At 45.4% G+C, this 24,739-nt stretch overlaps 1 protein-coding gene and 1 long non-coding RNA gene across 3 annotated transcripts in view; one reads left to right on the top strand and one right to left on the bottom strand.

Moving 5' to 3' along the window:
• Nucleotides 1-1,122, bottom strand: part of DIS3L (DIS3 like exosome 3'-5' exoribonuclease) — a 28,018-nt gene extending 26,896 nt beyond the window's left edge. Inside the window, exon 1 of one of the 2 annotated variants that reach the window (XM_044764679.2) lies at nt 733-1,122. In XM_044764679.2, the coding sequence (XP_044620614.2) occupies nt 733-871 (139 nt within the window). In that variant the 5' untranslated portion in view covers nt 872-1,122. Of the gene's footprint in view, nt 1-99; nt 581-732 lie in introns of those variants that run through there. The other variant, XM_070499575.1, reaches the window with a different exon arrangement.
• Nucleotides 42-24,475, top strand: LOC123282892 (uncharacterized). The gene is made up of 4 exons (XR_006523214.2): nt 42-173; nt 21,055-21,155; nt 22,236-22,300; nt 22,725-24,475. It is a non-coding gene; the product is annotated as an uncharacterized lncRNA (long non-coding RNA).
• Nucleotides 24,476-24,739: the final 264 nt, after the last annotated feature.

Raw genomic sequence — 24,739 nt, forward strand, 5'->3', positions numbered from 1 at the left:
GGCCACCCTTGCGGCCTAGAAACCGACTGGGGAAGATCTAGTGCACAGCAGCCCCAAGCCTAACTTCCCACGACCTTCCTGTACCACGAGGGCCCAGACCGTTCACAAATCCCGCAGTGAAGAGGGCCGTCCTCTTCTGAGGGACACGACGTCTGAGGCATCGGCGCTGGCAGGTCAGAATATTTGTGGGGAGCAAAGCAATGTCAAGAGGGCGCCACCGGATCGCGTGCCGCCTCTCACTGCAGGGCCAACAGCTCAGCACCTCCCCATTTCGCCACCACACGGTGCCGGGGACCGCGGCGGGCGGGCTCCCTCGGGGCAAGGGGCGCCCGGCTCTCGGCCGCCTCACGTTACCGGGCGGGCCCGTGGGGGCGTCCGCGTGGAGGCCCCGCAGCAGCGACCAGGCCCGTCTCCGAGGCTCTGGAGCCGCCGGCCCCTCGTTCCCGGCCCGCAGCCGGGCAGGGTAAAGCCAGGGCGGCGCCGCCGGCCTCGCGCTCCGCCTCGGGCAGTGCCCTTCCGCCGCCGGGCGGACGCTCGACCCCGGCCCCGCCGCCCTCACTCCGCCCGGCCCGGCTCCCTCGCTCCGCCCGGCCGCCCTCACTCCGCCCGGCCGCCCTCGCTCCCGGCCCGGCTCCCTTGCTCCGCCCGGCCGCCCTCACTCCCTCTGCCCGGCCGCCCTCGCTCCCGGCCCGGCTCCCTCGCTCCGTCCGGCCCTCCCCGGCGGGCCCTCACCGCTGCGGCAGGCGGCGGGCCGCGAGCAGAGCGGGCTGTTGCAGGGCACGCTGGGCCGCAGGTAGTGCTCCCGCACGATCCGCAGCGTGCGGCCCCGGAAGGTCCTCAGGAGCAGCACTTTCTCCCGCTTCTGCAGCATGCTGGCGGCGCTCGGCCCGCAGCGCTCCGGCCCCGCGAGGCCGCCCCGAGCGAGCGGCCGGGAAGCGGCGGGCGCGGCGCGGCGGCGGCGCAGGCGAGGCCGAGGCTCCGGGCCCGCCCCCTGGGCCAGGCCGGCCTGGGCTACGCGGGCCCCGGGCCGGGCGGCTGCCTGAGCGCTCCGGGGCGAGCGGGGGCGCCGAAACCGCGGTAACGGCCCGGGTCCCCGCGTTGAGAGCAGGAGGAGGCCCGCGGGATGGGAGCTCCAGCCCTTCCCCGGCCGGCGCCCCCACCCCGCCTCAGTTTCTCCCCTCCCACCATTGCTTGAGGGCAGCGGGGGATGGAAACCACTCAAAGGATTTAGGGGAGATAAAGATATATGTGGAAGCTAGTGTGTGTAAAGTCTTGTGAAATAAGATTTGGTGCAACTCTAAAGGATTATTATATTTTGTTTCTACCCCCAGGAAATGGGGCTGCTGTACTAATATGGGTAATTATTAACGTTTCCTGTTGGTTTTTCTTGCTGTCTCTGAAAGAGCTAAAAGATTAAGCAAGTAAGCCAGCGACTCTGCCCGCCCAACATTTTTTTCCCTTAAAAAAGTTATATTTATTTTTAATTTCATGTATTTTTAATCCATATAAAAATGCAAACGATGCAGGTAAAATGAAGACCAATCCCTTCCCTTGAGGTAAACACGATTCAACCCCAACTTTATGGCCTTTGCAGCTTCTGGCAGAGGATTCTCCTTTAAAGTTGTTGGAGGCACATGGTTTCTTCTGAGATCACACGCTTGGGGTTGGACAGAAGCCACAGTTCTTCGAAGCACTCAATGAAGACTTTTAAGCTGCACCAGAAGCTTTGTGTACAAGCATCCCATTTAATTTCCACAAGTCAATGGAGTTGGGCATTATTATCCCCATTTTACAGATGATGAAACGGGATTTGGGAGGTTAAGAAGCCAGAGTTACCCAGTTATTAAGTGGGGGAATCAACATTCAAGCCAGAATCTGGCTGAACCCAAGCAGGCTCTTAACTAATTACTGGGCTATTCCCAGATGAATAAAATACAGCTCTTGTATCTCAGGAGTTTACAGTCTGCTTGTTGAGCTCTGGTTAAGGCAGCTCAACCAGCTGGCTAGGAACATCAAAGCTTCCTCTTACTCTGAAGTGAGCAGAACTAGGCTGTCCTGTTGGATCACTTACTTTAGGGGAACATGTTAAAAAGAGTTATGGTCCCTCACTCATCGTATTTTTATGTCAAGCTATCTGCAGCCCGGGATGATATGAGTGAGATCCGAGACAGAACTGCACAAGCTAGGAAAGCGTTACAGCGCTGGTTCACAGGCCAGAGCATTAGGAGGGCCCAAAGGCAACCAACTGTAGGGGAGGCCTGCCTAATTCAGGAGGTCAGTGCAGGAGGCCCTCCTTGATTCAGGTCAGTTCTAGAGATCCCAGAGGGCGAACCAGTAACCAAATTTGTGCCTTACATAAAAATACTCCAGACAGCTGCCTACAATTCCCTGCAAAGCTCACCCATTTTCATTTTTCTTTTACTTCTGATTGTATGCCCTTAACATCTCTCTAGCATTTTGTAGCTTTAAACTTTCTCTGAATTGGAACTAATTATCTTTTAAGGAAGAGAGTATGTCTGGGGCGCTATTGAAAGTTGATTTTATCAGTATTTAAAATAATCCAAGGCCCGTCAAACACTTCCTTTGCTTGCATTGAGGCCATAATGTACAAATTACGTTCTTAAAAGCATGATCCTTTAGTTCTTGGAACTCATGATCTAAAATGGACAAGAATGTCTTTTTGTTGGTTGGTTTGTTCACAGACCATCTGATGCCTCTTGCATGAAAAAAAGATTTCTATATCAATCAGAATAAACTAGGTTATGCTGCGGTGATAGACAACTTCAAAGATCCCAGTGACTTAAAACAAGATGTTGCCTGGGTGCCTCGAGGCTCCATACTGTGTTGTCCATCTCCAGGACCCAGGCTGATGCGGACAGTCCTGTGTAATACTGTTTGCTGTTCACTGGCAGAGAGCAAGAAGCCCTTTAGACAGCCTTACACCAGCAGTTAAAAGCTCAGTCCAGGAGTGATACATGTCACTTGTGCCTGTTGGCCAGAGCTAGTCACATGACCACACACCCAACAAGGGGAGTGGGTGGGTGAGAGAATGGGCATGGGGGTGGAGAGGTGGGGAATGCTGGCAGGAAGTGCATTCCCAAGTCATAGCCTGAAGGCATAGTGCTGAAACCCTTTGGCAAATAGCATTAGTGTCAAACCCCTTAGTCCTAAATCTGTCTGCTCTGCCGTCACCTTAACGCTTGTACCTGTGAGTATTCCAGCTCAGCGTCTTCTTGGGCATTCTACTGCTCACCTCTTTTTACATCCTTGCCCCCCTCCCCAATAGCCCCAATGAGCCAAGCATACATCACACATCACCTTATTCCTTATCACAATCCCTTAAGGTAAACATGTGATTTCTTGCGGCAGAGACTGGCTCTCTGATCACTGAATGCATGTCCTCTTTTTCTCTGGGCACACAGATGAACCACATTTCCCACCCTCCCTTTTGCACACAGATAGGTGTGGCCACAGAATGTAATGGCACCGTTTCCAGGTCTGGCCCATAAAAATCTCCCACAAACACTCTTCTTTCCTGTTCCACCAGCTGGGTGCCAAAGCCCAGGGGATCTTGGAAGCCAGCACTGAAGACAGCAGACCCCCTTCCCCAATCAACTTGGGTTCCAGAAGGACTGTGCAGAGCAGGACCCTGCCTCCCCACCCAAGAGCATGCACAGAGAACTCTTGTAAGGGGAAATAAACTTTTGTTTTAGCAGCTAGCATTACCGTAATTAATACACCCCCACTGTTCAAAGGAGATTAAGAAACTTGCTGAAGAGTTGCCTTCTTGTTTAAAAACCCCTCTGGACATACTAAACATCCTGATGCAGCTGCTTGAGGATTCTACAGCAGTTCTAAATCGTGCAGTCCTCTGGGAGGTGGGAGAGCGGCAGTGGTCTCCGGTGCTCTGGTTTGGTCTGGGCTATGGGGCCACAGCAGTGCCACACTGGGAAGGAGGCTTGGCGGCTGGCATCTCTTTTCAGTTTTCCCTTTCTTTGCCAGTCCAAGTGCAGATGGACAGCCTGGTGCCCAGATAGCAGAGTGCTGTGACAGCTTTCAGCCCTGTGTTGCAGATGGAAAACCCTGATTGTGGCTTGGTTTCCCTGGTGCATGACTGCAGTCTTCTCCAGGCTGAGCAGCAGCGGCGCGCTGCCACTGCAGGAGTTTGTAGCGTCTGCTGCGTGCCTTTTTGCAGATGCACTCTGGGAGTGCAGACATCAGCAACCATGGATTATAACCAAAAGTTTAGCCTAGAGAGGGTGGGGCATCTTTACAAAGGGCTAAGAGGACAGGGAGGTTAAAGGTGTAGAAGAAATTCTAGAAGGTGAGCTCCAAAGGCTAGAGTGGATTACTGAAGCAGGCTTTGAAATATTGTCTCTATTTATTTACTTAAAATTACAATAGTACAGCACACTTGTTGCCATGCATTCCAACAATACTGAAGTATGCCAAGTAAAAACGTTGACATCCACTCCTCCCAAGTAATTTACCATTGTTGATAGCTGGTATGCATCTTAGAAGTCTTTCAATATAACCCAAAGTTTGCAACTTTTTGAAGAGCTTGTCAATCTATGCAGTATCAGCTAATTACAGCTAATGTTTCTCAAGTTTTTACGAGGTGCCAGGCACTGCTCTAAGCACTTTTTCTGTTTTCTCATTTAATCCTCAAAACAATGCCTTGACTATGATACTTGTTACTGTGGGGACCTGAAATTGGCCACCCCAAGATATGTCTCTTTGGCATCAGGATTATTTGAGGCTCCTTGCTTTTGATAAACTGGGACAGGCAAGGAGGCTCTGAGGAATGGAACTTGCCCTTTGTTAGGACACATTTACGTTTGTAAGGTAATCTCTATCTGTAAAAGGTGCCTCCCTCTCTGTACCAGGAAGAAGAGAGGCGATGACCTTCTCTCTAAAAACTCTTAATCAATACCAAAGGCAAGGACATAAAAATCTGCATTTTATTGTGCTAGTCTGGTAACCTCCTGTAACTGACTTCCCTCCCCCTCCCAACTTTGGCATTTCTTTAAGGATTAAGCATCTTTCCTTAGGCTAGGAACCGATTGCTGCGCTCACCTGTGACCGCCCAGCTCCAGACAATCCACTTGCCTCCTGCTACGCCCACTGAGATAGCAGACCACTACTTGCTGTGTCCATCAAGCCCTGTGCCAACAGGGCAATCTTGTGACTATTATGGGAGGGACATTTCAATCACATGTGAAACACCCCGTTTGGGGGTATATAACCACTATGTGCACCCCACTTCTTCGGTGCCCTTTCTTCCTTCGGGAAGAAAGGCCCCGGGCCATGGTTCCTCATAAACTTTTGTTTAATTTTCTCTTGCTATTCTGTCTCATGTGAATTTAATTCGTTCTCCGGCCAGATGAACCCCCATTTGGGGAGAGGAAATGTCCTCCTCCCCTACATTACCAACTACATTTTACAGGCAGGAAAATGAAGTAACAAAGGACTGAATAATTGCCTCAGGCCACACACTCGATGTGTGGCAAAGCCAGACCTGGAACCCAAGCAGTCTGGCTACAGAGCCAGGCACTAATGACACAGTCCTGCCACCTTTCAGCTAGTGGAGGGTGAGAGTTGAAGATGGGGTACCTTCTATAGTGGAGCAGGCATGAACTCAGTTATTTTAGGTTTAGAGAATTGGAAATGATGACATTCAAATAGTGACCCCACTACTTTCCTAACTCCCACGAGCCTTAGTGATTTCAACTGTAAAAGACAGCCAGCAGGACAGATGTTGCTGAGTATCAGTATTAACCAGTCAATGATTCTAAAGGGTCATGGAAGAGTCTAAAATTATCCCATTTGTCTGAAGAATCAGCCTCCTTTCATTTATGCTCCATCTCAGTGGCAGAGTCATTAGAGGACAGACGGCTGCTGAGACTCCTCTGCTACTTGTATTAGGGATAATTTAATTTCCAATATGTTAAAGGCTGTTAATCCTTGATTTTCACTTTTCCCAGCAGATACAATGGCTCCCTTTTGGCTTTCTAAACACCCTGTGAATCCCCGTAATCCACTTTGCAATGATTACTCTAAAATGTTCCACTTAACTCTTTCTAATTTTTTAAAGAGAAATTATTTTGTGCTTACCAATTTACATCTCAGCAAGATTTTTGCTGAACTGTTAACCTACCAGTAATTTTGTCCTTCTACCACTAAGGGGTGCTGTTTCATTGATTTTGGGGGGAGGGGGCAGCAGGCGGTTGCTTCCGCTGATGCTTGGCCTTTCACACAGTACCATTAAAATGCAGCCAATTATTTGAGACAAACAAACAAACAAAAAAACCTTAGTATTACACAATACCTTTATCCAAGGAGCTCAAAGGTCCAGATGCTCCAAAATTAATTAGACACCAAGCTTCATTGATTAATAACGGAAAAGAAAAAGAAAATCCTTTAAGTCTTGAAGCTGACTAGAGGAAAATTCAGTTATATGGATAAGCCGTTTATAATTCAAAAATAGAAATGTTACTATTAGTCATTTATTTTTTTTGTATTGATGTTAATTTGATGAAATTAAATTTTTATCTATCTGGTAGGATTATTATTACCAGTAGAATACCATTCATGGTATATAGTTATTCATTGGATGATATATTACAAGGAGTTTTCTGTTTATTTTACCATTTTGTTACTGCGTATGTTTGAATTTGGGAAAGTGAATTCCATTTTATATCTTATAATGATAGACTATGAATTCTAAAACCTTATAATTACAATAGAAAGGTTGTGAAAAAATGGAAGAGAGAATAAAGAGTGCTTAGCCATAAGCCTAACCTCTAGGAAACCTTCCAGATTTGGGATAAATATAAACAAAATATTAAATTTTTAAATTTAATTTTTATTGTTTAATAAGGAAAAGGCATATTACACTACACTTTTGTATCTGATTCTCAAGGAAGAAGAATGAGGGCTAAAATTAAAATTACATTTATATTTAACTTTCTTGACATTCGAGGCCAGAGCAATACTCTATATCTGCTTGTATTGGATTTCTGCTGCTGCATAACAAATTACCACAAGCTTAAAACACACTCCGTTTTTATCTCAGTTTCTGTAAGTCAGAAGTCTGTTCCCTGGCAGAATTCAGTTCCTTGCAGTTGTAGGTCTGAGGGCTCTGTTCTCTTGCTGGCTGTTAGGCAGGGACCAGTCTAAGCTCCTAGAGGCCACTCACAGTTCCTTGCCACGTGGCCCCTCCATGTGCACTCTCATACTCCGAATCTCTTTCACCAGAAGAATCCAGTCCTTTTGAGGGCTCGCCTGATTAGCTCAGGCCCACTAATGTTCTATTTTAAGGTCAACTGATTTGGGAACTTGATTGCATCTGAAAAATCTCTCCACAGCAGCATCTAAAGTAGTGTTTGATAGAATAACCTGGAGAAGATGTGTGTACACCAGGGCACAGGAGCCTTGGGGGCCATCTCAGAATTCTGCCTACCTGTCTTAGTCCATTTGGACTGCTATAACAAAATACTACAGGCTTGGTAGCTTATAAACAACAGAAATTTATTTCTCAGAGTTCTGGAGGCTGAAAGTCTGAGATCAGGGTGCCAGCAGGGTCGATGGGGGCCCTCTTCTGGGTCGCAGACTTTCCCTTGTATCCTCATATGGCAGAAGGGGCTAGGGATCTCTCTGGAACCTCTTTCCCAGTCATGGGCACTAATGGCACTAATCCCATTCATGAGGGTTCCACCCTCATGACTTAAACACTTCTCAAAGGCCCCACCTCCTAATACCATCACCTTTGGGGTTGGGATTCCAACATGTGAATTTTGAGAGGACACAAACATTCAGACCATAGCACTACCATAATGATTCATGATAAACATTTGAACTCAATAAACTATATTTAAAGCTAGGGTATTTATTAAGTATCTTGAGTGCAGCATAAATGATTTTCTTAAAAAAGAAGAGAGAGAAGCAAGCCAGTAATCCAGAGGCTGTATGAAAGTAAATGAATAGTAGTGCTGTCTTGGTTGTTCAAGCTAAGGAGGAGAAAACCCCACCCATACTAACTCAGTTCTATTAATCTTAAGTAGCACTGATTCACACTGGGCCCAGAATTCCCTCCAGAATCGCTGCATAGAGCCCAGCCTCTTTTGCTAACCCAGGATCAACTTGGAGAAGGCAGTGTGTCTTGGGGGTCTTATGGATAAGAACCATCTTTTGTTTTACCCCTCAGTTCCTACCTTAGAGGAGTGATGCTGTATCCCCCAGATTAGAATTCTCTCCTAAAACCTCACTGTGATGCCCTGGCATTTTTTGAAGATTTGAATTTTAAATTTAAAATGTCATCATCATCACAGACGTCCTTCATGGTGTGGCTGGCTGCTGTCATCAAACCCGGGAGAGTGGGTGGCTGCCGGTGTTTGCTGCCGTCTTCCGTGTAGAATTGTGATGGGGTCAGGGCCATGATGAAGGAAGCTTCTCTGATTGCAGTGTTTGGGTGGGGGAAAGCAGGAGGGCTTTCTTTTCATTTTTTTCTATTAAATCTGACATTTTAAGAGATATCATTAAAAAATATTCTTCTGCCCAGGAGAGAAAAGGCTTGGATCTTCGATATCTTTTGTTGGAACCATAAAGCTCTTGTTATGTTTATCATTTCAGCCTTCAAGGCCTTATCTTTGCTGACTTGGAGAACTGAGGGCATTTGGATCCTCTTGCAGTTCTACAAATAATGTTCTTTAATCACCTTGAGGCATCACTGTTGATCAGAGAACAGCATTTCCTCCCTCCCTAAAGCGAACAGCACCTGCCAATCCCCGCATCCGGAAGCAACAGAGAAGGGCTGTTCTTTGAGCCCACAGAGCACTGTTATTTCCAGTGTACGTGAAACTGTAGAAAATAACCTGAAACCTCTTGCCTTATTAATAGATGCAGAGCATAGTGTTGTTTATAGACTTAAAAGCAAGAGCATGGACCCACATATCCACCAAACATTTATTTCTTTATAGCTAGTGTGATTGTTGTGATATTGGAAACACGGTGTTTCATTCCCACTGGCATTAAGTTCATCATCTTAGTGAAAATGTAAAAGGGATAAATGACTAAACAGGAAGTAAAAGTGTATTGTTAATCATATTGTTGATTAACACTGAGCAAGCTCTAATAAACCACACTTTTCTCTTTGAAGCTTCTTGTGTACATTATATATATATATATATATATATATATGTGTGTGTGTGTGTGTGTGTGTAAAATCAGTTATGATTAGCTGGGTTATGCTGCAGTAACAAACAGCCCTCAAATTGCAAAGGTTTAAAACAACAAAGGTTTATTTCTTGCTCACATTGTCTCTTCCTCTGCTCTGTGTCATCCTTACCAAGAGATCTAGGCTATGGAGACTCCCTGTCAGTGTGTCTGCGAGCCCTTGGCAGGGGAAAAGACTGAGACAAATTGTGTTCTCACTCCTAAAGCTTCCAGTTGAAAATGACACAGCGACTTCTGCTCACATATCACGAGCCAAAGCAAGCCACTTGCTCACACTCAATTCCAAGGGCGGAAGATAGAGAGCCAGAAATATTTGGTGAGCAGAACTCATGACAGACACACACATATACATATATATTTTTTAATGTGTAGATTGAAAAGGGGGGAAATAACTTCAATCGCAGCCAAGTGAAGAGAGTCGACTTTGATTTATCGTTGTAATATTGTTAGCGCAAAAAGTTTGGAATCGGTGAAAACAATGACATAGGTTACGTTCATGAGATATACTGCAGTCAGTGAGAAGGATAAGGCAGATCTTTATGTACAGACATGCAAATATCCCCCAGAAATGCTGAATTTAAAAAAGAACAAGTAGCAGAATACCATGGTCTTGTTTATTTTAAAAGACATAGAAATATATAAATCTGTTTATGTGCACATTTGTGTGTGTGTGTTGAGTGCATAGGACAAGGCCTAGAAGGGTTGTTACCAGTTACCATCCGCGGTGAATACAGAGGGATTTGTGTGGCGTGGAGGAGAGTATTGCCCTTTTTACGTTACATGATCCGGTACTGTTTGAATTAATTACATCCATTTATTCATGTGCTACTTGTGTTAGCTTCCTAGGGCTGCCTTAACAAGTTAGCACACACTTGGCAAAACAGAAATTTACTTTCACAGTTCTGGGGGCCCGAAGTCAGGAATCTGCCATGGTCGTGCTCCCTCCAAAGGCTCTAGAGGAGGATCCATTCCTTGCCTCTTCCAGCTGCTGGTGGATGTTGGCGTTCCTTGACTTGTGACCACGTCACTCCAATCTCTGCCTCCATGGTCACATGGCTTCCTCCTCCTCCATGTGTCTCTTAGAAGGATGTTTGTCGTTGGATTTAGGACCCACTTGGATAATCCAGGATGATTTTCTCCCCTCAAGATCCTTAAGACTCTTTTTCTAAATAAGGTCACATTCACAGTTTCCAGAGATTAGAATGTGGACACATTTTTTTTTGTATGTCAGGAAGATTGACCCTGAGCTAACATCTGTGCCAGTCTTCCTCTACTTTGTGTGTGGGACACTGCCACAGCATGGCTGATAAGTAGAGTGGGTCTGTACCTGGGATCTCAACCTGTGAACCTGGGCTGCCGGAGTGGAGCGCACAGAACTTTAACCACTCAGCCACAGGGCCAGCCCCCACAATTTCTTTTGGGGGAGGGGGTGGTGGAAGGCATGATTCAAGCCACTACACTTGTGTAATGTGAAAAAAAAATAGGAAAAGATTGGAAAAAAGCAATCATTATTAACAATGATTACTTCTAGGAGGGAAAATTTGCCAAATTTTCTATAATAAACTTATGTAACATTTATATTCAGGAAAAAACAAAGAGACAAAATCATAGAGCAATAACAACCACCACCACAACAAAAGAAAGACGTGTGCAGGTCCTAACTTACACACACCCTATGAACAAACGGCCCTGACACATCAGAGAGGAGTGGAAAGGTCATATCCCCAGACTCAGTGATGGGGCCAGGCGGAGGGCTTAGCTTTAGGGCCCGAGACCCTATATCAGCCTTGGGTTCTTAGAACCCCAGAAACATTAGTCATCTCTAATAAAATGTAGAGCCTTAACCTGGGATTAGAGCCTGGGAAGAGCCACCTACCTCTCCAGAAGAGGGGAAATACTTTCCTGCTGTTGGCTTGTAGAAATTAAAATGCTTTTTTTCCCCAAGGAAGCAACATTATGGAGTGGAGGTTGCAAGCAGAGGCCAATTTCAGCCCACCAACGTGTCTTGTTTCATCTGCACTGTGTATACAATTTTTTCAAATTAGTTGCCAACTATTTTCCCATAAAATTTTGGTTTTGGCTTCTCCTGTTCTGCTGCATTGGACCTGCATTCTCCCGTGGCAGCCGTCCGCTGCTGCTGGGGAGTGGCTGCCCTCTTGAGATGGGGCATGCGCAGGTGCAGCATAGTCTCCATCATTCTGTATTTTCCTGACCTGACTCTCCTCCTTTACATTGTCCACCTAGCCACTACAGGCATTTGAGAGGCATTGCAACCCCTTGATGAACAGGATAAAAATTGCTTTGTGATATTATAGTGTAGTATATTATGGGTTAAGTGGGTTTGTGCACACATTCTTGCTTCCAGGGAAAAACACGTTCTATGTTCCAAATAGCCAACAAATGAACTTGAAGCATGCAACCTGTTCATAAATTGGCAACTCCTCTACAGTGATATTTTATAGTCTGCCTAAACAAGTAATGGAAAATGCATATCCATATATGCACTCAGATATCAGAAATTCAATTCCACAGGCTATTTGGGAACGAAGTTTCAAAATTCTGCTGAGGATGGTTATGTCATGTGAGTCTGTGTGCAGGCGGGCATGTGTGCGCCCACGGGGGCATGGACGAGCTTTCACACACTGGGGCCAGAATCTGTCCTCCTAACCTGAGTTGTGGGCATTACCAAGTCATGAGCTAAAACGAGCCTCAGCATTATTGGGGAAGAGCCAGGACCTCTACAGAATTTCCTCACTGGGATCTGCGTTGGCTCCTGGTGGTGTTTCCAGTGAAGCTCTTGAATTTTTAATTTGAGCTGAGCCGCGGAGGGAAGAGGAAGTGGGTCTTGTAGAGTGTCTCCTCACCCGGCCTGGAGCCTTTTGGAAGTCAGTCCTTTTCTGTAACTTCCAGAACAGATTGCTGACTTTCAAGATCTCCGTGGAGAAGAATGTTCTTAAGATTTTCCCCTTCTAAAATGATAAGTATTTGGTGAGCACCTGCTTTGCTCAGAGCACTAGGCTAGGGCGACAGAAATAGTGGGACGTGGACAGTGCTTGCAGACCAAGGAGCTTTCAACCTGATCAGGAAGTGGAGGCACAAAGGAGCAAATCATGAAATCACAGCTCAGTGTCGAGTAAAACAGACGAGATGCCACAGGTAATGAGCCACGAATTGCTAAGTAGATGATAGAGACTCTAAGTGTACTGTCTACACCTTCAGGGAAAAGAAGTATCATTGCAGGCCAGGGGATCGCCAAGCAGTGGAGGTGGTGGCCAGACTGAGTCTCAGCAGAGCAGAAGGTGAAACACCAAGCAGACATATGGCAATGGGAAAGTGGAAGGTGGCTTTGCCGTGACAGAAAATTAGGTCAGAAAGGTTAAGACAGCAGGATTGTGGAGGATCTTGAAGGACAGGATACCCAATCCTGGGCTTTGTTGCATAGGCAATGGGGAACCCTGGAAAGTTTTTGAGCAGAGGAGTGATATGATCCAAATAGTGTATTAGGAGATCAGTCTGGAGGTGATGTCGGGGTGGTTTGGAAGAAGAAAGAAATGAGAGCAGGAGGTAAGCTCCTGCAGAGGAGAAATGGTTTATACTTGGATAGGCACAGAGGCTTGAATAGAAGAGATAGATGGGGGAGAGTCTTAAAGGAGTTGGTGGCAGGCAGATTGCAGTGAGTGGGGAGAAGGAGGAGGAGAAGCAGTAACAGCATCGTGGAGGGATGGCCCCAGGTTTGGAGCCAGAAACTTGGATGATGGGGGTGCCACAGGCTAAAAGAGCCAAGCGAGGCTGGAGGTCCAGTGGGAGATGGCAAGAAGAGCAGATTGATTTGAGTCCTGCTTTGAGGCTGTGATGGGGCATGCAGATGCAATGATCCCCCTCTGGTCCCACATTCTCAACTGCTTGCTTGTGCTTTCCTGGATATGTTCATCTCTTTACTCACACCCTATGGGCTCAACACTAGTAATCAGATAGGCCCTATTGTGGGTGCTGAAACTCACTTGGTAGACCTCTCAGCCCCCCATGCCTGCTCCAGCTGGTGGTCAGTAGTCTCAGAATCCGCAGACCATTCACCACGCAGCCTTGCCTGGTTAAGTAAGTGTTTTGTACCTGAACGACGTGAAGGATGTGCAGTGGTCATTCTAGCCCATATCTCCACCTTCAGGAAGAGCCACACCTCCGAAAGTCAACGAGCTCCTTTGACTATGCTTCCAGGGTTCCCCACTCCCCACGGTCAGAAAGTCCTTCTTTACACTTACTTTACATTGCTCACATTGAGCTTTGACCTTCACTATGGAGTTCCAGTGCGACCCCCTTTCCCAACGAGGCACCCTTGAAGTCCATGAGCTCATGTGTGTATGGGGAGAGTAACTCCATTAAAGGAAATACCAAGCGTGACATTATTATATTTCTGCTGAATACTCATTAAGTATTCACCAGAATGGGGAAAAGCAAAGAAATTGGCCCCCTGACTGTTTGGGATGGTGGCTATATGCAAAGACAAAATCACCAAGGGAAGCCTGAACTTAGGTACAAATGAGGATGCACTGTTTAATAGGATTCTGAGTAAACCTCTGCTTATTCCTTTTTATTCGTCTTATTTCTTTGTCCTCTTCAATTTTCCCCCATCGGGCATCAAGTCCCTTTTCTCTGCCCTTTGTGCTCCTGCCACTTCAATATCCCCCTTTGTTGCTCCACAACCAGTCTGCATTGATATTCATTCCCAAAAAATTACCCAGCCCATTTCGTGGTAGAAAGCCGAGACTGGTGACTGGTGCAAATGTTGGAATATATAAATATGACTCTTTTTCAGGTAGCATCTAAGATGTCAGTCTTAGCAGCTTCATTTTAAAAACTATTTATATTCACAAAAGTCTATAATAGCCTTTTTATTGTGTACGCCTGTGATTTGGATGCATTTTTTTTCCCCATGCCAGTTTTTTATTATCGTTCAACACTGACTACAGCCTTAAATGATAATGAAAACAGAAACACTCTTTTTAAAAGGCAATGACTGCTTTCCACATCCGTTAGCCGTATGTATGTGCTCCCCTGCCTGAAGGGCCAGGTTAGCGTTTAAACCGTCTGCACCCGACGCCTTCAGAACCCAAGTTCATGTCCTTGCAGCATTGACTCAGTCTTTTATTCTTCTGCAGAGAATAAATTGAAAACCAGGCTGTTTAATGTGTGGGTGTCTTTGGGTTTTATAACCCAGAGCTCCTCTGTGGCCACTGGGCATGTTGGAGTTCTTGTCCTGCTGTCCTGGACCCGGGTTCTAGAACCTGACTTGGCTCTAGATGTCACACACTTGTTTTTGAAAAGAGGCGTTTATTTGCACCTTTCTTCCCTCAGCTCCTGTTATTTTTTGCTTCCATGATGTGACCTCCTGCATTCACCCTAGTTTTCCAGTGCGTTAAAAAAATCAAGTAACAGAATAGTTTCCCTCAAACTGCTACAAATATAAGCTTGTTATCTGTGTTCCATTATTATGAATAACTCGCCGACTCTCATGCCATGTGTATGATTGACTTGCAATTACAGGTTGTGTTTGACAGCAGCTCTGGTTGGTATTCTGCCCTGGCTGTTCCTTAAGCCGAGCCTGGAACCCCTGGGTCAAATGAGAAAGGGTGGATTTTATAGACTCCACCCTATTGTTGTTTTTTTTCTTTTTTACCCTAAGCCTAGATATGGGATCTGTAATTAGTGATGCAATAATAATACCTTCCATTTGCCATTTTATGCCTTTTCAAAAATGCTCTGCATGTTCTTGTGATTGACTCTCACAAAAATGCTTTTGGCACAGGCAGTGCAGATATTATGGCCTGGTTTTATAAGGAAACATACAAAACGAGGTTAAATGACTTGCCCAAGTTCTTACGGCAAGTCTAAGATGGATCTGGGACTGGAACTAGATTTCATGATTTCAAGGTGCGTGGTTTTCCTACGGCCACTGCATTTGTAACAAACTCAAGTCATTAGCTTTTACATAAAAGATTTCATTTGATCCTATGATGACGTCACAAGATAGGGTGAGCAGGTATTATTATCCTCATTGTCCAGGTCAGGAGATAGAAGCCCGGAGAGGTTGAGTTGCCAAAGTAATATGGTGATGAACAAAAGAGGCAGGATTCGACCTCAAGGCTCCAAGTCCATTGCTCTTGGTGACACTTTGCGGGCTGATTAATGACGCCATCACTCATTCAATTGCCTTGGCCAGAAACTTAGACTCATCCTTGACTCCCTTTTCTCTCTTACCCCATGTCTGAGCCATCAGCAAATCTTACTGATTCAACCTTCAAAATATATTCCAGATCAACCATTTCTCACTACCTCTGCTGTTATTATCCTAGTCAAACCTTTGCTTTTTCTTACCTGGATTGCTGTAATAATCCTACACGGCTAATTTCCAAAGATGGTCCCCAGTGAACCATGCCTTCCAGAAGTTATTCCTGTGTGGTTCTACGACATTGAATCTCAGCTAGTCTGTGACTCATTTTAATCAACAGGATGTGGAAGATGTATTTTGTGTCTTTCAGGCCTAAGCATCAAGAAGGCTCTTGTACTTCTGAGAGGCCTGAGCCATTCATAAGAAGTCTAGCTACTCTGCTGGAGAGACAAAGAGAAGAGACCACATGGAGAGCCCACTGAGGGAGGAGAGGCCCTGTGACTGCATGGGATGGGAGGGAGGCCCAGCGGTCAGTGTCCCAGCTTAGCCCAGCCTTTCACTGCCCACAAAGGTGCCAGACATGTGAGTGAGGGTCGTGGGCATTTCAGCCAGGTGTACCCTCATATGACTGCAACCCAGTCGATACCACATGTAGCAGAAGAACCATCCGGCTGAGTCCAGCTGACCCACGGAGTCATGAGAGATAATGAAAGGCTTGTTGGTTTCAGCCACTAAGTTTTGGGTTCGTTTGTTATGTAGCAATAGATGCCTGAAACATCTAAGGGGTCTCCTTGCTTCCACTCTTAGTTGCCACCAGTCTGTTTTCCACACAGGTTTTTTTTTTTTTTTAATTGTGGTAAAATACACATAATATAAAAGGTCACCATCTTAACCATTTTTAGGTATAGAGTTCAGTAGTTAAGTACTTTCCCATTGTTGTGCGACCAACCTCCAGAACTCTTTTCATCTTGCCAATTCCCCTCCTTTCCAGCCCCTAGCAGCCACTGTTCTACCTTCTGTTTCTGCGAATTTGGCTCTTCTAGGTACCTCAGATAAGTGGAATCGTACAGAATTGGTCTTTTTGTGACTGGCTTATTTCACTTACCGTAATGTCCTCAAGCTTCAACCATGCTGCAGCATGTTACAGAATCTCCTTCCTTGGGTTGTTTCCACCTTTTAGCTATTGTGATCATGCTGCTATGAACACAGGTGTGCAAACATCTCTTTGAGACCCTGCTTTCGGTTCTTTTGAGCACACACCCAGAAGTGGAATTGCTACGTCATATAGTCATTCTATTTTTAATTTTTTGAGGCAGCACCCTACAGAGAAGATTTTAGAAACATAAATTTTGTCACTCCCTTGCTCAAAACCCTCTGTTGACTTCTTATTACTCAGAATAATAGCCCAGACCCCTGCTATGGCCTACAAGGGCTGCTATGACCAGGCCCGTGGCCGCCTCACCAGCCTCATTTCCTGCTGCTCCTTTCCCTCCCTCTGCTTTAGCCATTCTTAGTGTCTTGCTGCTCCTTGTCACCCCAAGCATGATCCTACTGTAGAGATTTCACACTTTCTATTCTCTCCACCTACAATATTCCTCCTTGGTTACTAACATGGCTCACACCCTCACCTCATTCAGGCTTCAGTTAAAATGTTCCCTCCTTCAGAAAGGCCTTTCCTGACTGCCCAATTTTAAATAGCACCTCAATCATCTATGCCTTTATTTTTTTATTTTTGAGGAAGATTAGTCCTGAGCTAACATCTGCTGCCAATTCTCCTCTTTTTGCTGAGGAAGACTGGCCCTCAGCTAACATCCGTGTCCATCTTCCTCTACTTTATATGTGGGACCTCTACCACAGCATAGCTTGCCAAGTGGTGCCATGTCTGCATGGGGATCCGAAACCGTGAACCCCTGGCTGCCGAAGTGGAACGTGGGCACTTAACCGTTGTGTCACCAGGCCGGCCCCTCTATGTCTTTATTTTTAATTTGTCATTTTATTTTTACCTGATAAGTGGGAAATCTATATTAATGGCACACACATATAATACTGTATGCCTGGCACTGTTCTGAACACTTTACACATGTTGACGTAACTGATCTTAATGGCAACCTGTGAATTAGGTATTATTATTATCATCTCCATTTTACAGATGAGAAAACTCAGAGAGCAGATGTTAAATAACTTCCCTAAGGCTTTCCAGGTAGTAATTGACAGAGGTGGGATTGAACTAAGGCAGTCAGGATCAAGAATCCACTATACGGTACCCGTCTCATCATAAATGTATACGTGTAAAATATGATACGGCATCGTGTACATGCTTGTTTATTGTACATGCTCTCCCACTGGGTGTAAGCTCCACAAGGACAGGAACGTTGTTGTGTTCACTGTTCTCAGGGCTCAGAACAATGTCTGGTATGTAAGTTTTCAATAAAAACGTGTTGAGTGAACGACTGAATGAATTCCTGTATTAGATGGCCATGGACACCTGTCAACACTTTCGTGTTCCAAAGACTTGTACTGATAAAATTTATTATGGAGTGGATCTTGGTTTTTGAAGTGTATGTGGGGCTTTGTAAAGCTCTCAGTTGTTTTTCTCCATGAATCTAGTTGTGTCTGAAAAGCACCGCCTACCAAATAGAGCAGTGACATATAGTAGATGCTCCATAGCTATTTATTCAGTAACCATTTCGTGAGCTGCTTGGGGATAGAGACCTGTAGCTGTCTCACCTCTGTCTCCTCCGCAGCCCCTGGTCCATCGTTGGGCTGCCCAACCTTTGTGGCTGTCGTAGAAGAGAAGACTTCATTGAGTGACTCTAGACTCCTGTGTTGTGGCAGAGTTCTTGTTTTCACAGAAGTAGGTACAAGGAAACCAGCGCGCAAATTCCAAGCCGAAGGCTCTGTGGAAGAGAGACCATTTCCAGAATCTCTTATTTTGTTTTTTGTAATCCTACACATCAAAAGCATCATTTTTCATAGGATTTAGTGTCAGCTTGTTTTAGACACTAAAACAAGTTTCTAAAACTGTTTCTAAAACACTGTTTTAGAAAATACCCATGATTTCCTTCGTCATTCTTCTCCTTTTAAAGAACCTCCGTCAGGCAAAACCTGTTTCCTCATCTCAGCTTTTGGAAAAGCCAGGCTTCAGAGGTCTGCCCAGTGCCTCGCCCCGAGAAATTGCCCCACAAACAAATGCTGCATTAATTAACTATTTAATTAAGCATTCTCTTCAGAAATAGATACGAGGAACTTGGTTCCATCATTGGTTAGCTTTCTAATTGGGAGCCAGCTGTAATTCAACGTGTTATTTTTTTCTCTCCGGTTTCAAATCCACTTAGGAGAGTCCTTCCAGCTACTTTTTCCACCAGATTGTCATCAAAATGCAGGTCAGAAATAAAGAAGACCAGCGTCTATTGAAGAGGGTCGTCAATGCATTAAAAGTTACCCTGGTGGCCTTAAAGACTTACTGCAGCTCTTTAAAATGGCTAATTTATACACTGGGCTACTCCAGCTCGTCCTGGCGCACATCACATTATACAGAAAAGTAGATGGAACACACATATAGCAGGCGACGGCTGGGCTCACTTATGACCTTATTCTCACTGATAAAGACAAATCTCATAATTCACTCGTAGCAATGTCAGTCTTTTATCTCTTCCTGGACTCATGAGGACACAAGTCACATCCACTGAGCCTGCTCTGTGTGTGACGAGGAAACCCAGGCGGCCAGTCACCACAAAGGTGATTCATTCATTAGCATTCAGAAATCCTGTTGGTTGAAAAGCATTAAAAGTGTTTGGGTTTTTTTTTTCACTCTATAAAAAGTGGCTTGCTGGTGAAATATACGCCTTCACTCATCTTGCAGAGCTGCAGTGAAAAATAACATTTGGCAGTGGGAAGTGGGACTTTTGCTTGAGGAACTGATATATATATATATAATATTTGTACATTTCTTTGATGGCCATGGACACTTGTCAATCCTGTCATTTTCCAAAGACTTGTATGGTTAACATTTACTATGGTGTGGGTCTTGATTTTTAAAGTGTACACAAGGATTTGTAAAGTGCGAGATTGCAAGTTGAAGTGATGAGAGAAACAAGGGGATCGGAGCAGTAGGATGGTGACATTAAGTGAAGTGTTTAATCTGACTCACACCAGTCGTGAGAAAACACTGTGTTTTCTGTCCCCCACGTTCCCTGCCTGCTCGAGCTCCATTTCAGTCTTGGTTGCTCATGTCCGCTTCTGCTCTCTGCACTGTTTTTTGAGCCCTGACTTCGGCTGCGTTGACCAGTTGAGGGCCAAGCAACCCAGACAGGGAGGGTCTCAGAACACCGAGCATATTCCAGAGGACCCGAAGTTGCTCAAGGAAAACGAAGAAACAGCATCAGGCGGGTGGAGGGTGGAACGTTCCCATGTTGCCTGAGGCTGGTTCCCCCTGCTGGGGCATCAATCCAGTAGGAGAGCCTAGATGTTTATTTTCAAAGCAGGAGCTGCATCTTCCTTTATGCTCTGTGCTGTGCTAAGTACAATGTTGGCACTGGATAAATGTTAATAACAGCAGCCTTAATGATGATGACAATAACAATCTGGTAACCCCACCTCCTGCATGCCAAGGGGGTTTAAGAGACTCAACCATTTCTTGTGATTGATGTTAGTATAACCATGGGTAGCATTCCTTGTCCGGCAGACCCCGAACCCCTGGTGTTCTTCCTGTTCTCCCATCTGCTTGGAAAGACTCCGGGGAGGTAGGAAAGAGGTCCCAGAGACCAGGGCTCTCGCATGTTCCTCTTCAGAACAGTTACTCTGAGAATGAGCAAATGCCCCCACATGTCTTGTCTGCCAATCGGGACCTTCTGTCCGCTGAGACCCTTTAAAAGAACAATCACGATACCTCCATTTTAATTATTCTCTTTTTTGGTCCCACTCAGGATTATGCCTTTTAAATAAACTACATCAAGCTTTCTTCCTTCTCATCTCGCTCCTAATTAAGGACAGTGGAGGGTATTCTTTGGTCTTATTTTCTTATAATTTTAATTACACTGATCTTGGCTTAAAATGGGACCCATTTAAGTGCTGAGAAGATATGTATTTTATGGTTCAGTGAGGGTTTTCCCTTCCCATGCCTCTTAGAGGAGGACAAAGTTGAGAGATGGCCCTTCTTGGAGCACCGAACCTAACTAAGCCTACCTTGCCCCGGATGAAGGACAGGGAGCCCCCGTGGGGAGTCTAGCTGCTGCAGGAGAGAGCCCTGTATCCTCAGGAGGACTGGCATTTTGCCATAAGGAGCAGCCATCATGGTGGGAAGTCGGAGTTGGGAAGGCAGCTCCGGGAAATTTTCCAAGGGGAATGGAGTGGTGGCTGTCTCTGAAGGTGAACCATCTACTGGTTGCTCTTCCCTGCCCTCCATAGCACCTGGCCTGGTCTCGCTTAGAAGGACAGTCTTTGTGCCATTTGCCTTCCTCCTCCTCTGCCTTCTAGATCCTGGTCTGGCATGGTCTTCTTGAAGTACTGCCACTCTCTGCTTCCTAGGGTCCACGTGATTCAGTGGTAAGAGATTATGAGCCCTGGAGGCCAAGGCCGAAGCCAAGGTTTGAATCCCAGCCTGGCCAACACTGGTGATACAGTCTTGGGCAAACGATTTTCCTGTTGGGCTCTAGGGACCTCTTCAAAAAGAGGGGATCAGGATATCTACTTGGCAGTGTGGTTGGGAAGGATGCCTACGGTAATGAACTCAAGTGGAGAATGCCTCCTGGCACAGGTAAGTGGTCCATCAATGTTTGTGGCCCTTTTTCTTTGTTAGACAGATGTGGGCAAGTACCTGAAAGGGTGGCACATATTTGAAGGGCTGGATAATAAAGATAATAATTCTTGATCACACACACACAAAATGCCCTATCCTGTCCTCTCTGCCTGTCCCGCATCCCATCCTTTTCTCATGCCTTTTTCCACTGCCTCCTCCATAAGGTTTACTCTGATTGTTTCCAGCCTACATTGATCCTTCCCAACTCTTTTGTCCTTATTGCCTCAACCATACACCTTAACATTACATTATAAACTGTTGTGGTTTGTATGTTAAGATCTTCTGTCTCTAATAAGATAAGCTCCTCTGGAAGGGACTACGCATGATTCTTTTTCCTGTGTCTTTGCAGCGTCCAGCACAGTGCCCGGCATGCAGTAAATGTTTAATAATTGATTATTAAGTGCAGTGCCATTACTAGTCCTACCTGAGGGCAGAGACTGTATTTTGTGTTTTCTGCGTCTCCACAGCAGTTTGCCCAGTGCTAAGCATCCAGACATTCATAGGCACTCGAAACACATTTATCAGATTAAAGGTACCTTTTGGTTTGAGGGGTGGTCAGCCATTGATAGGAAAAGTATAGCAAGAGACCTGGGGAGTAAAGGCTGAATCGACAAGGTTCTGAAATGCCTGGGATTCGGGGAAGGCATAGCTTCCTTTATAGCAGCTTATAAATCATGTCCTGTGAGGGCAGAAAGAGCCCTGTGCAGGCAGTTTGGAGACTTGGCTTCTGGTCTCCACTGGGGCAATTTATTTGATATGGCCTCATAGGCCAGGTCTGGAACCAGGCGACCCTCTGGCTTTCAGTGAAAAAGTAGGTTTCCTCTTGACTCCAGTCCTTTGGAAACTTGTCACCTCTCAGTGACCCTATTGACAGCTCCCGGTTTCTTCTGATAGGTTTGATCTTGGCCCATAATCCTTAAATAGATAAAACTTTCAAGGAAGCTGATTTGCATTGGACTGAAAGTCAATTGGACTGCCGTAAGAATATGAAATTAGACCTCAGGGGAAGGAAAGCACTTATTTTTCAATTATCCACAGATCGGAGGCCGCAGTGGGGCTGCTCATCCTGGAGTCGCCCCTGAGAAGGTGACCCTCTGCCTTCCGTAAGTGTGACCAGGAAACTCAGCTGGACCCTTCTCTGGGCTACTCTCTGTCCATCCCCTGGCCTGTCATGAGGGTCGTCGTCCTTCCACGTGTGCACAGCCCTGGCTCCATCCCCTTCCAGGACCCTGGCTGAGGGACCCCTGTGGCTGGTGGCTGACATGTTCCCTGACCTCGGGAGCTCAGTTCTGTAGGCCTTTGTGCCTCTAAGTGTCCACCTGACACAGCGGACACTGCAGTAACTGTGAGATGTAGCCTTGAGGCTACAAAACCCAGCAACAGGGCAGCCCCAAATTCTGACCCTGAGCTAGCTTCATACTGCTCTCATGGCAACGTGCAGGCGTGGCCTTAAACACAGAGCCAGGGGGTAGGGAAGTCCTGCTTTGTTTGTGGTGTTTCACACAGCCCTGTTTCTCTTTCTCCCAGCCTGATTTCTTTTTTAGCTTCCTTCGAACTATCCCAACAGTGAAGGGCCGAAGCCTTCTCAGCTGAGCTCAACGAGAGCTCTAGGGCAGCAACGGAGTCATCCTGGAGGAGACTGTCTGAGTGCACAGCCCGCACTCTTTCCAGTACTTCACAAAGCTCTCTCCACGTGGGAGCCAGACAGGCAGCACTATTGTTATCATCTATCACCCGCACTGAAGAAACTGAGGCAGCTCAGGGACAGGAGGGCTGCCAGAGTGGGCTCGTCCAATGGGAAGAGGGGGTGGAGGAAGCACTGGCGAAGGCCCAGGCAGCCTCGGCCTGGCTCCCTCCGCCAGGGGCTCAGAGCAGGGCAAAGGGGTGAAGGGGGGGCCTGTGGGAGGAGCGTTTCAAATCAGGCACCCCACCACGGCCGTTTGCTTTTTGGGTCCTAAATCGAATACATTTTGATTCAATTTGGACATTCTGGATTAGTGGAAGGGAATGAGGCTTAAAAGAGGTCAGCTCCATTACTCAGCATTATTAATGATGTTGTCCGCCGTTAAAATCTCAAAAAACTAGGAAACTAATAAATTTTACATATTGAAAAATCACAGATGGATCAGGCAAATGGATAAATTCTTAAAAGTATTTAATATCTGTTAAGAGGACAGAATGATAAATTCAATATTGAAAACCAATATCAGATTCACAATTACAGGTCATTTATCATAACCAACTGCATGGACAGCATCTTATTGTGGGGAGAACGCTGTGATTCATAAGCAGAGACCCGGAACAAGTCCATATGAAACGAGAAATAAATCTGCTTTACATATTGGAAACTTATTTCCACTTCCTATCTTTACTGCCAACAATAACGTTAGCTTTCAAGAACAAATTGTTACACATTAAACTCATGCATAATGAACCCAATTGAGTCACAAACTTCCCTAAAAAGAGCTTTAAATTATTCCAAATTGGGTTATTAGCTTTAACTCTAATTCCTCTGAGAGGGCCCACCAATCTTATACATGGTAAGTTTCAGCATTTAACCAGACTGTTAGTTTCCCAGGTCCGGCCCCAAAGTTCTGAATTTGTTCTTTCTTCTCCTTCCCCTGAAGAATTAACACTGTCAGACTAAAGAACAAACATGATCGCATTTAACAGAAGCATTAATTAAACAAATAGCTAGAACAATGCAATTTATATTTTTGATTTTAAGATGAATTATTCTGCTTTCCTTGAATATTTGAGTACCTATGAGTAAATGGAATGACTTGAATTCCAACTATTGTATGTCACAGCTGGGACACTATCTCAGTCAATGTTTTGATCCCCAGGCATCCTGGGCTCAAGTGGCAGGAAGGTGGTTTGGCTGTGACATCTCTCATTTCATGGACTGCCCAGGCTGACCCAGCTGACAACAATCTAATCAAGACACAGAATGGATTTTTTTTTAATTTCATTTTTTTCCTGATTTCAAGAATGAAGTACTCAAATGTAGAAAATTTGGATTGTGTAGGAGGAAAAAATCCTAACCCCCTCACAGAGGCCACTGCTAATTACATCTGACATGTGTCTCTTTCATTTTTGTTTTTTTTGTTGTGTATTTTTTTCTTTACACAGTTGAGATTACATATATATACAATTTTCTGTCCTATGCAGTCATAATCGCAATGGTTGTATAATACTCCATCATTTTATAATGGAACCTCTCCTGATGTCGGGCACTTAGGTTGCTTCCAACTTCTCTCTATTATAAATAACATTGCAATAATCATCTTTGTGCATGCATCTTTGGGTAAATTTCTGACTATTTCTTTAAGATTTATTCCCAGAAATTTCATTACCGGGTTAAGGACTGTGAACATTTTAAGACTTTTGATATATACTAAAGCTAAAAAGAGAATTTTATGTAAAGCCCTGATTCATGAGTTTGTTAATTGTTTAGACAAGCTGCAGCCGCAGCCTAGAGGTTGAAATCATGGATTTTGGAGTCATCCGTCTTCATTCAAGTTCCAGGTCTGCTACAGACC

The sequence above is a fragment of the Equus asinus genome, chromosome 2 (genome assembly GCF_041296235.1).
Source record: "Equus asinus isolate D_3611 breed Donkey chromosome 2, EquAss-T2T_v2, whole genome shotgun sequence".
NCBI classification, from domain to species: Eukaryota; Metazoa; Chordata; class Mammalia; order Perissodactyla; family Equidae; genus Equus; species Equus asinus.